This window comes from Lepidochelys kempii, chromosome 2, assembly GCF_965140285.1.
Source record: "Lepidochelys kempii isolate rLepKem1 chromosome 2, rLepKem1.hap1, whole genome shotgun sequence".
In the NCBI taxonomy this organism is placed as follows: domain Eukaryota; kingdom Metazoa; phylum Chordata; order Testudines; family Cheloniidae; genus Lepidochelys; species Lepidochelys kempii.
In genome coordinates this window covers 97,189,010-97,205,273 of record NC_136381.1, presented here as the reverse complement: position 1 = coordinate 97,205,273, position 16,264 = coordinate 97,189,010, and the positions used below count along the sequence as shown (strand labels likewise).

The 16,264-nt window shown below is 40.4% G+C and overlaps 1 protein-coding gene across 3 annotated transcripts in view; it reads right to left on the bottom strand.

Annotated features, from left to right (window-relative positions):
* The window catches only part of DOK6 (docking protein 6), a 438,959-nt gene that overhangs the window by 148,057 nt on the left and 274,638 nt on the right, over positions 1–16,264 (bottom strand). For all 3 annotated transcript variants that reach the window (XM_073331713.2, XM_073331712.2, XM_073331714.2), the window contains one exon: positions 6,274–6,463. In XM_073331713.2, the coding sequence (XP_073187814.1) occupies positions 6,274–6,463 (190 nt within the window). The remainder of the gene's footprint in view (positions 1–6,273; positions 6,464–16,264) is intronic.

Below are 16,264 nucleotides of genomic sequence, written 5' to 3'. Positions count from 1 at the left end.
TATGCAGATGATATAAAACTACTCAAGATAGTTAAGTCCAAAGCAGACTGCAAAGAGTTACAAAGGGATCTCATAAAACTGGGGGACAGGGCTGTGACGGGTTCAGTCACAGAGACCCCCTTGGGACTGTGCCCTGACGTGCTGAGACTAAGCTCTTTTTCTCTGCCAGTTTGGGCCTCCAGAACCCTGTCTTGTTGAGCCAGATACGCTAATCTGCTGCAACACAGGATCTGACCCACGCTCCCAAAGCTGCAGACTTAACTGAAAACAGTTTAGCAAGTGCTCCTGTCTCTAGCACCCAGACAGCCAGCGCCCAATGGGATCTAAACTCCAAATAAATCTGTTTTACTCTGTATAAAGCTTATACAGGGTAAACTCATAAATTGTCCTCCCTCTATAACACTGATAGAGAGATATGCACAGCTGTTTGCTCCCCCAGGTATTAATTACTTACTCTGAGTTAAGTAATAAGCAAAAAGTGATTTTATGAAGTATAAAAAGTAAGATTTAAATGGTTCCAAGTAATAACAGACAGAACAAAGAAAGTTACCAAGCAAAATAAAACAAAACATGCAAGTCTAAGCCTAATACAGTAGGAAACTGAATACAGATAAATCTCACCCGCAGAGATGTCTCAATATGCTTCTTTCACAGACTAGACTCCTTCCTAGTGTGGGTCCAGCAATCACTCACACCCCCATAGTTACTGTCCTTTGTTCCAGTTTCTTTCAGGCATCTCTTTGGGGTGGAGAGGCCATCTCTTGAGCCAGCTGAAGACAAAATGGAGAGGCTTGCAGGGCTTTTTATATTATCTCTCTTGTGGGTGGAAACCCCTTTATTCTTCTGTGCAAAGTCACAGCAACAAGATGGAGTTTATAGCCACCTGGGCAAGTCACGTGTCCATGAATGATTCAGCTTTTTGCAGGCCAATGCCATTGTTTACATGTTAGTTTGAACATTCCCAGGAAAGCTCAGATGTGGATTGGCATCTCCCAAAGTCCGTTGTCCATTGGCGTTTCTTGATTGGGCACTTACTGAGAATACTCCTTTCTCAAGAAACTGACCAAATGCTTCACTGAGGCTACTTGGAATCAAAAACATTGAGATACAAGTACAAAGCCAATATTCATAACTTCAAACACAAAAATGATACACACATTCAGCCAGCATAATCATATCCAGCAAATTACAACCTTTCTATAGACACCTTACTTGACTTCCTTTGTACAAGATTTGGTGAAACTATAGGACCTTGGTTGCAACAATGATCTATACGGTCACAGTCAGGGCTGACTCTAGGCAAAACAAGCAGATGCTTGGGGCAGCACATTTCTGGGGGCAGCATTTCGGTACTGGCCATGCCACCCCTAGAAATGTGTCCCCTCTGCCCCAGCTCACCTTCGCTCCACCACCACCCCTTCCCCTGGGTGTGCTGCTGATCGGCTTTTCCCCCCTCCCTCCGAGGCTTGCCATGCACGAAACAGCTGTTTGGCATGGCAAGCCTTGGAGGGAGGGAGGAGAAGCCGATCAGCAGCGCACCCAGGGGAAGCGGTGGTGATGGAGCGAAGGTGAGCTGGGGCGGGGAGCGGTTCTGCTACCCCCCCGTTACTTCCTGTGCTCCGCCCCACCCTTGCTCATCTCCGCTATGCCTGCTCCCCTGAACACGCTGCCTCTCCTTCACCTGAGAGAGAGGGGGGAGAAGCGGAGCAGTGGCATGTTCAGGGGAACAGGAGGAGCGGAGGTGAGCTAGGGCGGGAGGTTGCGGGGGGGGGGGGAGCTGCAGGAAGCAATGAGGGGGGGAAATGTGGCATGCCTGGGGGAGGAGGCAGGGCCGGGGATTTGGGGAAGAGGCTGGGAAGGGGCGGAATTGAGCCGGGGGATTGGGGGGCATGAAAAAAAAATGGGGGCACCCAAAATTTTTTTTGCTTGGGGCGGCAAAAATCCTAGAGCCAGCCCTGGCCACAGTTCATGTCAATAACATCACAAGGGCAACAAAATGGCAGATGAAATTCAATGTTCAAAAATGCAAAGTAATGCACATTGGAAAACAAAATCCCGACTATACACATAAAATGATGGGGGTCTAAAACAGCTGTTACCACTCAAGAGAGAGATCTTGGAGTCATTGTGGATAGTTCTCAGAAAACATCCACTCAATGTGTACTGACAGTCAATAATGATATGATAAAGGTCTATAAAATCATGACATGTGGAGAAAGTAAATAAGGAAGTGTTATTTACTCCTTCTCATAACACAAGAATTAGGAGTCATCAAATGAAAATTAATAGGCAGCAGGTTTAAAAGAAACAAAAGGAAGTATTTCTTCACACAATGCACAGTCAACCTGTGGAACTCTTGCCAGAGGATGTTGTGAAGGCCAACACTATAACAGGGTTAAAAAAATAACTGGTAAGTTCATGGAGGATAGGTCCATCAATGACTATTAGCCAGAATGGGCAGGGATGGTGTCCCTAGCTTGTTTGCCAGAAGCAGGGAATGGGAGACAGGGGGTAGATCACTTGATGATTGCTTGTTTTGTTCATTCCCTCTGAAGTACCTGGCATTAGTCATGGTTGGAAGACAGGATACTGGGCTAGATGGACCTTTGGTCTGACCCAGCATGGCTGTTCTTATATTTATGTCTGAGTAGATTGACTATACTTGGACATACTTAGGTATCCTTCAAATACCAACACCTGAAACTCTACCAAGGAGAAAGAAAAGCATTTCAGGGAAGCACATGTGTCATGGTTATGGAGCTAGTGGTACTTGAGTCCTCTTGATTCTTTCTAATTGCACCCGCTCAGGAGTTAGGCCTCTTCTTCCCTGGGGTGCATCTCTTACTCCTATGATTCTCCCACTCTTAGACCAGAACTTGGGGCGACAGAACCCTGTGTACCAGCTAAAATTTCTGTGCATGTCCAACTGGGTTTGGCACCTCTAAGTGTTTCATTCGATAGCTTGTGACCAGTGGTTAATATAGGTGACCAAACAGCTTTCCTAGAACAAAGCTGTGACAACCTGCCACCCCCATATTCATCTTTGTCATGTAATTAGGATATGTTTTGTAGCAAGTATGCCTTGTGACTTTCATTCTAAAAGTCTTGATTTGCTCGACATTAATATCTTATTGGATTGTATGTGCTATCGTCGTATGTGAAGTTATGAAGTTGGGCTATGTATGTGTTACTCAAGCATATTGTGAGGTTAAAAACACCCACAAGCAGCCATTCAGGTACAACAGTAAAAAGGACAAACAATGTTAGTAGCTTATTGAGGAAATGCACACGAGCACAAGAATTACCTCAGGAACTGCATACAATAGAAACTTCTCAGAGATAGCACTACACAATGGGAACTGTTTGACCCAGGTCACAGCAAAAGAGCTTTCCAGCAAGTGGGAAGAAGATATGAAAGCGGGAAATGACATCATGATTGTACCTTACTCTCCCTACAACAACACCTTGGAACACCTGAGGAATAAAAATTGAACTGGGGGAAGTGATGATCTCAGGCTAAAGGGATTTCTACCCTGTGTATGAAAACCTGGAAAGAAAAGGCAGATTGTGCCTTAAGAATCTGCCAGCCTGTTTATCACTCAGGGTGAGAATGTGCTAATTCATATCCTACCTATCTAGTATGTTAAGCTCATTTTGTGTTTTTGTTTATTTACTAGATAATCTGCTTTGATCTGTTTGCTATCACTTACAATCACTTAAAATCTATCTTTTTATAGTTAATAAACTTATTTTATGCTTTAATCCAAACTGGTGTGCATTTGACTAAGATGTCTGGGGAAAATTTCAGCTTGGTTACCACAAGTGTGTATGGTTCTCTTCACATTGAGGGAGAGGCGGACAGGGTATTAAATCCATATACTGGCCAGATTTGATGATAAAAGAAAAGGTTTTTAATACAGTAACAATCTTCATTTATAGCTATCTTCCGTAAGTCTTACCAGTTTAGGGTTGCTAATTCTGACTGAAGCTATTCCGGGAGATTCCCCCCCCCCCAACCTGACATAATGTCATTTTCTTAAAATAGCCTATTAAAATCTCCTGGATTGCTTTCAATAGTCACCGGGAGACTGATGCCGATACTGTACTTCATACTTAGTGCTGTGGCGCACACAGAGATTATTATAATGTGTATTTTGATGCCTCAGATGAAAACACTACTACCGTGAACATCCTTTTACAGCATGGCTCAACTCTTCACTTTTAATAAGAGACCATATATCAGTATTTTGCTGCATTAGGAGATGAACAGATCAAAGAACCAGGCAATAATAATGTTCAGAGAGACGCTGGAGGGAGAACCATAGAATAAAGCCAAGGACAGGTTTTAAAAAGTGCATCAATGTTGCATTTCATAGGCTTATGACATTAAAGGCACTACTTTTTCTGTAGTCATATATTTTACCTCCCTATCTTCTGAGCCAGAGCAAATTCACATATAAGGAACTCTGACAGAACCAAGGGAGGGATCAGATCATAGAAAATGAAGCGTAGATTGAGATTTAAGATTACTTTTATTCTGATGTGGAACGAAAACAAGACCTCTTCAATTTTTTCACAACAAAAATAAGACGGAGACAGGCACAGACCAACCCCAGAGTAGCACATAGTCCAGTGACTAGGGCACCCACCTGGGATGTGGAAGACCCAGGTTCAGGTCCCTGCTACAAATAAGCCAGAGCAGGGATTAGAATCTGGGTTTCTTACATCCGAGGGGAGTGCCCCAAACACTAGAAAATTATGTATTCTGGGCTAGGTCTCCCTCTCTCTCTAATTCCATCCTGGACCCAAATAACTTTCCTGATAAAATTTTTGTTGAAACCAATATGTTTTAGCAAAACATTTCAGTTTCCACAAAACAACATTTTCAATAGAAAAATATTTCATTACTTTTTTTTGATCATTTCTAGTTACAGGACTTGTCTCTTATTTAAAAGCCCAATTTAATTCTCTTTCTAGTGACTTTAATTAGAGCTATATTAGATTTTAGCAGAGAGATTTCTTGTCCTCAGTGATGCAACTCATGAAACATGCATTGGGCTGTATTGTGCAATGCCAGATACACAAAGTTATGCTGTATGGTTAACCTGAGCCCAGTGAATGTAGCCTTCTCCCCATTGACATTTTTTGTCCCCATTTTTGTTTGTTAATTAAACACGATTTGAATGGACAAAAAAGGAAGTCTGCTGAAAATGCTATAGTGCTACAGGCATCAAATAACTATAGATGTTTACCTTGTGTTTTCAGACTTTTCTTACCCTTTCAGCCTTTGGTAATCTTACAGTATAACTACTTTAAAATCTGCCATCTGTTAAGTGGTTTCTGTAACCAATCACACCCAAGAATGCACTTGCTACTCTGTCTATTAGCTTTGGAGTAGAACAGTTTCTCTATAAACCTACATCAGAATCATTTCACACTAATTAGTCTGTTGGAAGTATAACCGAACCACAGGTCAGCCATTGTAGTTTCCATCAATTTTGTTGGAATAATCCTATTAAGTTTCTTAATGGTGAAGATGTGAAGGAAAGGAAATAGCACCCTAAAAAAACCTCTATAAAAATGAATCCTGATGCACACAGCTATAAGGACATGACTATCATCAAAAATAAATTGTAAAAAAGATTTAGGGCTTGTCTACATGGCATGGCAACGTGCATTAGACAAACCCTACACCTTTTGGCCAGTGATGTTTTTTTCTTTTCATATAACAGGAAGAAAACACCTTGACATTCACCAGATTTTAATTTTTCTGCATCATGCACACACATATCCTGCTAGCTTTCATGAGCATAGTCACATCTCTAATACTCAAATCTGATAACACAGTTCCCATTATTTGAAAGACTGCCCCAGCAATGGTACAAATGGAAATAAGCTGGATAGAAACAAAAGGGCAGCATTCATACTTTTTTAGTGCTTTTAAATGTTTAGCATGATGCAATCCTTTTGAATATGAAGCAGTTTGAAAAGTAATATACAAAATGGGAGGTAGCATTTACTCTTTCTTGTTCACTCAAAAAAATGGAATACCCTAACTTAGAGCATCTGCCTCTCAAGAATCACTCTCTCCCCCCACATGTCAGTGGATCCTCCCTCCAATAGTATAATGCTATCTTCAAAATCAAGGCATAGGTAGGTAACTGATAGTAACTATTAGCCAGAATTTCCATGGTAACAATATTTCCTCCCAGTAATTGAACAATGGAGTGATTTGCATTTTCTTCCCACTTGCCACAGTTCCTTAACTCTTACCTTCCAGACTCAAATGTGAACCATGTTGAGTCACGCCCATATCTCCTTAAAGAACTCAGAGGCCACATGACCAGCTTGACCTTGGCATTATGGATATCCCAGAGATAGATGTTTTCATGTGTGATCTGCATTGTACATTCCCCATAGATATCTAAATTTGGTGTAGGCATAAGATATACGTTGAATCGCTCTAGGAAGGAAAAAAGCAAAATGAGAGGGAAATCTGGTGAAAATGAGAGTTAATTTGAAAAATTAACAGAATACCAACTTGCCTGGCTACAGAAATTTTAGATATCATGAGCCAGATCCTGATTTAAATGAAGTCAATGAAGCCATAACATTTACATAAGTGAAGGATCTGGCTCCAGGTATTTTACATATGGTACTACTACAAACAGAGCTCACTGAGATCTGAACAGCATTACAAATGACTTTCCAAGATATACTGAAGAACTTTAACCTTGTGAGAGATCATTTCCCTCAGTAATGTGTGTGCAAACCGTGACCTTCCAATTTTGGAGGGCATCTCTAGCTAACTTCTTAATAGATGGAGAATCACAGTGACCTAACAACTTTGAAGGATCCTTTACAATATGGGGTATCAACATTTCAAGGCATAGAACAACAGGAGTACTGGCAAAAATATCTGTGCAACTGTTACACATAAAAAAATTGTTTTTTGTATGAAGACCCCCAATTGTTTGTGCATACCTGTTAACTGCACATAAAAGTCTGGTTAGATGGACAATTTTTTTAATTTGTGTGCTCAGATGCCCATTTGCCAAGTAAGGGGCAATTCATAGACATGCATGTTTGACTACCCACCTCTTGTATAACCACAGTAAAATGTAGTTCTATACAGTATATTGTGAAGGCACTTTCGAAGTTGTTACTAGATATACTGTCATTTCATAGTACAAACCTTTTAATACATTAGGTAGAAGGTCAAAGAGAAGACAACACTTTTAAAAAGTGCCTCAACAATGTAGTAGAGTAGGCAAGCTTTGAAAAATTATTAGACTATATAAGGCATCATTTACTCACATGGATGGAAAAAGCCCATGATGCTAGTCAGGGAATTTTAAATCAAATTGTAGTTTGTTGCCACCTATATTATATATGTGCACACACACAAACAGAATAACAGTCAAAATTTAAGGTGCAAATATTGGAAATGCTGGGTTATATTTTAATTCTCAAGGCACAATGGCATGATCCAGAGCAGAATGTCAGCCTCAGTTTGTAGATTTGTTTCTGAATTTCCTAGCACTTGTGGAACTAGGTCATACACTTACACTTTTGTGTTGCTGCTTTTAAGGGTGCTAAAAAGACCAAACCTATGAATAAAATAACAATTCAAGACAGGGCATCAGAAATATTCACTCTATAAATGAGCGGTTGGAAACATACACATATGTATAAGGGCCAATTAGGAAAAGTGCCTTCAAAAATTAATAAAGGAGCAAGGGTTTGGTGCAGAACATTTTTTAAAAAAAAAATCCAATCTTGGGCAGACATTCATTGGGAGGGTCCTCATACAAATGTGAACGGAATTAAAACTCATTTAAGGATGGTATGTAAAGAGAGTAACTAAATATATCAGTCAAAAGAGACCTAAGTTATGTGTGTATGCCAACAGACCGGACTGTATTTTCAATGTTTGTTAAATATACTTTTTGACAGATCAGTGGAGGAAGAAGTTGTAAATGAGCATCCAGGAAAATGCAAAAGTGTAGGGGCAGAAATGAACACAAGTTGGTTAAGGAATTAAAGTGAACAATCATATGTACAGTAAGATTTGCAACCCTGTGTGGCTATAAGTAAACTTGTCATTCCCAACGATAGTCTGTCTCAGTCCATTTAATTTTGACTCATTAATGCCTTCCCAGTTGATTCACTCAATCTTCTGGCCATTCAACCTCTTCTCTTAAATTCTATTTCTCATGAATCATACTAATGGGTGTTAGCCCTGTAAAGTGTATTCTATGACTAAAGTCCCATGTGTGAAATCCACCCCCACTTTAGTAACAGTCCTTTAACAGATAGCACAAATAGCTTAGCAGATGCAGTTAAAATCACTGCAAACAATTTCCCTTACTGGTCACAGAGATTTCTTCATTAGAGATCTAATCCAATGCCACTGAAATAAACGAAAAGTCTTCCACTGACTTCAGTTGGCTTTGGATAAAAAGCCCTTAGACACTGACTACTGAGTGAAGAATCTAGAGAACATCATGATAGCTTACTTACTCTTTGTATTAGAATTTTACTTGGGCAAACTGTTCAGTGATTAGATACTACAATGATGGGCATTATGCAAAACCCAAAGATAGAGGAGGGAAGGAAAAGTGTGAAAGTGAGATAATAGAAATGATTGACAGATGGGCTAACAAAAATGATTGTGGACACAGATTTCTAGCCAGTCTCATGACTTCTACTTCAAAATAGACACTGTTATGATTTAGTTACACACTAGACTTTAGTTTTGTACTGTTGTGTTATTACCATTCCTGGCGAGGGTTGCCACTGCTGAATTCCCAGCATACGAGACATTCTGGTACTTACAGGAATGGTATGGGCTTTTCTCGCCAATGTGACCTTGCACACACAATGTGTGAGAGGTCACATTGCACAGAGGATGCCATTTTGAAGAGTATACTGCTCTCTCCCCCCACAGTGTGACATCGCACCTGGCTTGTGCAAAGTCACGCGGTCGGGTGGAGCAGCACAATCTTCAAAATGGCATCCCTCCTCCATAATACCTGATTAAACCACATTCAGTTTTGTCTCTGTAGCGGACAGGGGACAGACCACAGAAAAAGAGAACTGTCCATCTTAAAACTGGATGAATGGCCTGACTATTCCAGGCCCTTGCATCCTCCCCCTCTTTGAATTGGACCAGAATGAAAGGTGCGGATAATCTGTGTAATGGCAGATTCTCTGGCCCACCCCAGACTTAGACTCACTGTGTCCTCACAAGGAGCCCCACTGGAATTGTGCGCATGATGAACAGGGGATGTACATTCCCTGAAACTCTGCCCCTTTCTTGTGCAGCAGACTCACCTTGCTTGCACTGTCACAATGGCACCAGCACCAGTGGAGAAAGGTTTGTCATTTTGTGCAGATTTTAATTTTCAGGGATAATTTTATGCACTATGCTATTATTTAAGGAAGGGTCTAAGGACATATGAAAAATAGAAGCCAATTGGTTTAGTTTCCACTTAGAATATACAAAAACAACTTTGAATTCACAGAGAAAAGCTTAGCATCATTTAAAAGCTACCAAAATGTTCACAGAAAGAAACCTAACTTCTTGGAATTATTTGAGGATATTATTGCATAAGGGCATTCAGGAGACATGATATACTCAAATTGTCAGGAGACATTTGTCTACTCTGCATTCAAGGTCAGTGTATAAGGCGAGGTGTCATGGATTGAAAGGAAATGTGTCTGATTAAACTGAACATCAGCTGCAAGGCAACTAAGTGGAACCATAGGAACTTATTCAGGCTGGCAACAACAGAAGTTATTCATACGTGCACTGGAGGAGCAAATGTTGTTTGTTTTTACAGATTTTCAGTTTTGTTTTTTAACTAAGAGTAGAATTTTGTAACTAAAATTTATGAAAGTGTGCGGACAACAGGAAACTGCGGGGGGGAATGAATTCTGAGGAAAAATGCAAGGGATTACAAATTAGGGTCAAATCTGCTGGGGAAGGTTTGCACAGTCTCCCTGTGAAGTCAAGGGGAAAAACTGGGTTTCAGAGGCAAATCCTTGGCCCCAATCGCATAGCTAGGGTTTAGAAAATTGAGGCTCAATCCCCAGTTCTGCCTCAGATTCCCTGAATGACTCTGGGCAAGTTATTTACTTTGTGTTTCAGTTTCTGTTTTTCTGTAAATTTTGGGAAGATAATACTTGCTTACATTGTGAGGATAAACTTGTTAATGTTTATGAGGTTCTCCGACCAGTTTGAGGGTGCATCCCTGGAGTGGCATGGTGCTTAGCTTCACAACTGCCCTGTGGACATTAGGGTCAGCTGTGGGCAGAGCATGGTCTGGTGGAGCTAGGGGCCTGAGAATTTGCTGCTATTTGCATCTATCATTCCACCACATAGGGCATGCAGCCAGGCATTCCCTACTCCATCTCTCCATGGAGCAGAACAGCACAGAGCAAGGTACTTGGGTTATGTGATACAGTCCAGGATGTAGGCCTTCGAGAACAGAAGTCCTTTATCTTGATGAAAAAAATTCAGTGTCAATAAATAAACTAACAATGATTTTCAGAGTGTAAAATAAAGGGGAAGACTATTTCTTAAATGAAGCATTTTGACTAAGAAAGAAATTTAGCAGCAACCATAAAAACCTCTAAGGCCATGTCTACACTACAGGGACTATACCAGCATAACTGCTGTGCTGTAGCTATGCCAGTATAGCCCCATAATGAAGACACAGCCTACAGCGACAGAAAGGGTTTTTCTGTCACTGTAGGAACATCACCTCTCTGAGCAATAGTAGTGAGATTGGTAGGGTTGTCTAAAGTAATTTGCCAATGGTCCTTTGTCAAAACCAGGGTGTGCAGGAACTTTGTCCTGCCCAAAGAGTCTAGTATGTCATTGATTCTGGGTATAGGCTATGCATCTGAAACAATGACAGCATTATGTTTCCTATAATCAACGCAAAACCATATGGTTCCATCCCTTTGGGGAACCATAACAACTGGAGAAGCCATGGGACTATTTGACTTTGTAATTATTGCCACATCTAGCTTGCTAGCTATCTCCTTAGGGAATTACTCCTCCATTCTACCAGATGTTCAGTATGATCTGCTGGGTGCAGGCTGTGGTCCTGCAGTGTTAATCTGATGGACCATTTTGTGAGTCAGCCCAGCCCTTTTGGAAAATACCTGCTGGTGCCTTTACACCACAGCCATAATTTTTGTTTATTTTGGTTAGGGTTAACCCTTCATATCAATTAATGCTCTCTAGTGGTGTATCACTATGGCATTCAGCCATTAAATCATTAAGAGTCGTACAATCCTCCTCTGCACAGCATATCATGTTTACAGTGGCTTCACAATTGTGATAAGTTTTTAACTCATGCACAGTCCGTGGTGCAACCCTGCTACAGGGTCTTTGTACATTGTAGGTAACATTGCTAACCCTTTCTACCATCTCAAAAGCCCCCCCCCCCATGAGTTCTACATTTTGTATCTTTTTACAGGGAGTAATACTGGTACCAAATCCCCCACATGAAATGACTGATTACAGGTATTGCAATTATATCATTCTTTCTGAGCTGCCTGGCTTTTAGTGAGGTTTTGCTACATTATTTCCATCATGGATTTTTAACTCCCTCCCCCCCACCCCGAACTTCTGCACATATGCAGTAACCAGTTCCCCACCCTCCTTCAGTGTCACACTCCTAGGGTCTCTAATCAGATCCAGGAGACCTCTGACCTTTCTCCTTCTTCAGGAGATCAAACAGGGCAAACCCCATGGACTCTTGTGGCACCGCACAGTAAGCAAACAATAGACTGGGTAACATTACATCCCAGTCACTTGCCTTCTTGTTTACATGGATTTTTAGCATAGATTTTAGGATTCCATTGAACCTCTCATCTACTCCATTTGTTTCTGGATGGGATGGGGCAGATTTAAGTTATTTTTACCCCCCCCCCACACATCCTCGTAGCTCACCAAACAGCTGGGACATGAAATCTGACCCATGATCTAATAACTTATCTTTTGGATAGCCCATCCTGCTGAATACAGAAAACAGTGCCTTAGCAATTGTTTCAGATTCCACATTTGAAAGAGGAAATGCTTCTGGATTCCTGATGGCAAAATCCACCACGATCAATATAAATATTTTTCTCCCCTGGCTGACTTGGGTAGGGGGGCCCTATGATATCCATGACAACCCTTTGATTACAGGTAAAGGATGCAAAGGAGCCTTGTGGAGATGTACAGTCTTTTTTCACTTTTGGCATTTGGCATGAGTCTTGAAGTATTTCTTTACCTCATTTGGAGTACTGGGCCAATAGAAATTTTTCTTTAGCCTTTTGTATATCCTCTCCATTTTCAGGGCAATTGAGGGCTAGTGGCTTCAACAGGAGAGACTGAGGGAGCATCACGATCAGAATATCCTATAGCTCAGTGGTTAGAGAGCTCACCTGAGAAGTGGCAGATCCCCGTTCAAACTCCTTCTCCCCCTCAGGCAGAGGAAGGACTTGAACTAGGCCCAGTTGAGTACCCTAACCACTGGGCTCAACTCCCGCCACTCGCCCCTGGATTCTTGCAAAAATGGCATAGGTGCCAAACACCAAGAGAGGGTTTGCAACAGAGAATCCCAAGCAGGAGGAGGCACCTCCCTGCAGCCCAGACTTAAATATCTATCTCTGGAAGATGGGTGGGGCTTAGCACACATCTCTCAGCTTGGCACTTCTCACTGGCTAGTTTAGGTAAGGAGTTACCTAGAATGCTAGCTTTTGTGATTCCCACTCTAGGAGCCTCTCTTTCCCTACTCATTATACAGGGAGCCTAGGCACCAAACACAGTCTTTTATGAATCCCAGTGATTTTCTAGGCACCTAAAAGTTAGGAGCAGTGATACCCAGTGTCACAATGCTTAAGTTTCTTTGTGAATCTAGCTCTTAGTCTTAATCTTGAATGTAATGGTCCTCAAACTACAATCCTTGGGATACTAACTTTACTTGGATCATTTCCAGGTGGTCAACAGAGCTCTTTCACTCATAGTATCTGTCATCTGCAAGTAGTAACATTTCTTGTTAGTTATAGCCCAAGTCCAGGATTCTTTTTATGGAAAACCACAACCACAGCCTGATAAAAAGAAATGCAAATTTAGCCAGCTCTTCACTTGTATGAATCAGTGTAGCTCCCCAATGTATACCAACTGAGGAACTGGCCCTTAAATATTGATTTTACCTTTTTAACAGCAATTATTCTATTTTACATAAGTTACAAAATATTTTGTAGAAAGATTTCTTAATTTCCTAAATATCAAAGCTATTATAAATCAGTTAATTTCACCTACAAATCAGCAAGGTAGCGAAGATGTTGTGCTTAGGACTTACTAATCATTTGCTTTGGTTACAGATGCTATATATTGAATAAGCTTTTTAATGGTTAAATAAATGTCTTATTTGAATAATACTAGCCATACATGTGTATTTTATCTTTTTTCAAATTTGAAACTATAAACAATGGATTAAGGACGACAGAAAATGAATAAAATATGTGCAAAATTCTGTCACACAGTGAATCACATACAGTAATTCAATAGATCTAAGAACATTTTCTAAAAGTGAATCCGATGAGTGCAATTGAATCATATAATCTTTTGTATGCGTTGACTAAGTTTGTAATTTCACTGCATATAAAAAGGAAAAGGCTACTCTGGGGATTCAAGACCTTTGGTTCAACAAGTTACATTTGACACTAGGGCAGTTAATGAGTTTGCTGCAATTGAATACTATGGTATTTTCCAAATAAAAAGCACTTATACAAAGGAAGACAACACAATAGCTAACAAAACGTCTTTACTAGAGAAATCAATTATGAGGCATTAGTCAATGATAACATGGAAAGACTGAAAAGGAATGAAAAACTAATTCACTCTCTCTCTCGTACACCCACAACCCAACCTAAGCAAACCCCCCATTAAACTTTTGCATTAAAATCTGGATATACTTGCCCAATTTCTCCAGTCACGTATACCAATTTTACATTGCTGTAACTCCATTTAAATCATTGGAGATGCTCTAAATAAAACCATCATAACAAGTGAAGAATCTGGCCCACTATTGGGCATACTGATGCCCAAACATGTCCCTTATTTTGATGCCTCTGCATAAGCAGAGTACTTTTGATCACAGAATCATAGAATATCAGGGTTGGAAGGGACCTCAGGAGGTCATCTAGTCCAACCCCCTGCTCAAAGCAGGACCAATCCCCAATTAAATCATCCCAGCCAGGGCTTTGTCAAGCCTGACCTTAAAAACTTCTAAGGAAGGAGATTCTACCACCTCCCTAGGTAACGCATTCCAGTGTCTCACCACCCTCCTAGTGAAGAAGTTTTTCCTAATATCCAACCTAAACCTCCCCCACTCATAGGGCCAGATTTTCAGAAGCCAACTAAAGTTGATGGGAGTCTTCAATGGGCTTTACATTGGGCCCAACATTCTGTCTTAAACATATGGATCCAGAAACGAATACAATAACTAGAGAAAACAAATAAGATATATAGGTCCAAATCCTAATTCATGCAGTGGTCCCACTGAAGGAAGTAAGACAAGTAGGAGTGAGCTCATTATGTATAGATTCCCAAAGAAATCACATAAAGAACTTTTGGGTTTTTTTATGTCTATTCCACTGATAATCAGGTACATTTTGAGATTTTCCCTTTGGTTGCATATTTGCCCATTTGGCATTTTGCACCTTTTCGAGATAGAATGTCTTTCTGGCCCACTTTTTCTTTCTGACTCTTGGCAGGGAATTAGACTAGATGACCCTTGTGGTTCCTTCTAATCCTATGATTCTATTGGTCCAATCCTGCAATTTTCTGAACATCTTTAATATTTACTAAAATGGGGGTTAAAGGCACTCATCACCTGGCAGGAGCTGATCCCATATTACCTGATTTCATATTTGATTTGTACCACTTTAAAAATATTATAATTTAATTGATGTCTTTGCCTGTGAGTTTTCCACCACCTTACATATAATGGATATATCCCTTTAATGATTGTCATTAAAAAGGCAACAAATAGCACAATATCTGAAGTATTACCATTCTCTCTTATATAAAATATAAGGGCAACAGTTACCAACAGGGGTAACTATTGGCAAAGTCTGAATTTTTAACAGCAACCACGGTATCATCCATTCTCAATCACTATTACCTCTTTCCCAGTCTCTTTCACATACTAAAAGTAGTTTTGTGCTGGGTATAACTTTACTAACAATGTCAAAGTTCTGAAGTCTGTCCTTAGTTTTCTCCCAGGAGCAAAAATCCCATTCCACTACACAAGAACTTGTTTTGTCCTCCTCTAAAAGAAGTGTATATTGGTCTTTTTGGAAAAAAACAAACAAAGACAAGAGACAGCAAATATTACTCCAGTATTTTACCAGTGCTAAAGTAAATGTTCAAGGGACAAACAGCTTTATTTTTATCAAGGAGATTGAGAACATAGCATTAAAAACTAAAGTACTAAAGCATTTTGATTTAGCTGGTCAGAAGAACCTAACTCCTCAGGCAAACCACAGCAAGTCAGCTAAACAAATTAAAATAGTGCAATTTTTCCTATTATAAAGATTCAGTCAACAGATTCAAAATACATCATCATGTGTGGTTGTATAGAAATGAGTTGACGATGTACACTAGGACTCTTATTTCCTGTGTCAGCAAGAGGAATGGTTGTGGCAGGGAGCAGTGTACCATACTCTCAAGAAATCCTTCACCTGTGGCTAAGGGTCAATGGAAATTATCAGGATCCAGATGTAATCGAGTCCAGCCTCTCTTTACTAGAATTATTATTTGTGATAGTGCCTAGAGGCCCCATCCCCACTGTGCTAAGTACTGTACGAACACATACCAAAGATGTATGTATATAATTTAAATAAGAGGAGTGCAATCTAACCAGAAAAGGTTGCTGAAGTTCATGGGGTTGGAGAGCTGCAGTAATCCAGGAGGCTTTGAGGGGAGGAAAGAAGGTAAAAGGGGAGAGGAAGAGTAAGGGAGGCTTTATCTCAGCTCTCAGTTTCCTACAAATTTTATTCAACTCAGCCATGAGTTAGGAGTCTGATATATAAAGAAAACATCTAAAAGCCACTTAAAGCATTGGAATTAAGGAATTTACATGGGCAATAATATCTCTTACGAGTAATAACTGAGATAGAATCCAAACAGGTGGCTTCATACTGTTAATGATGTGCTTTGCGCAGCAGTAGCTTAAAACTCTTCTTTTTCCCTCCC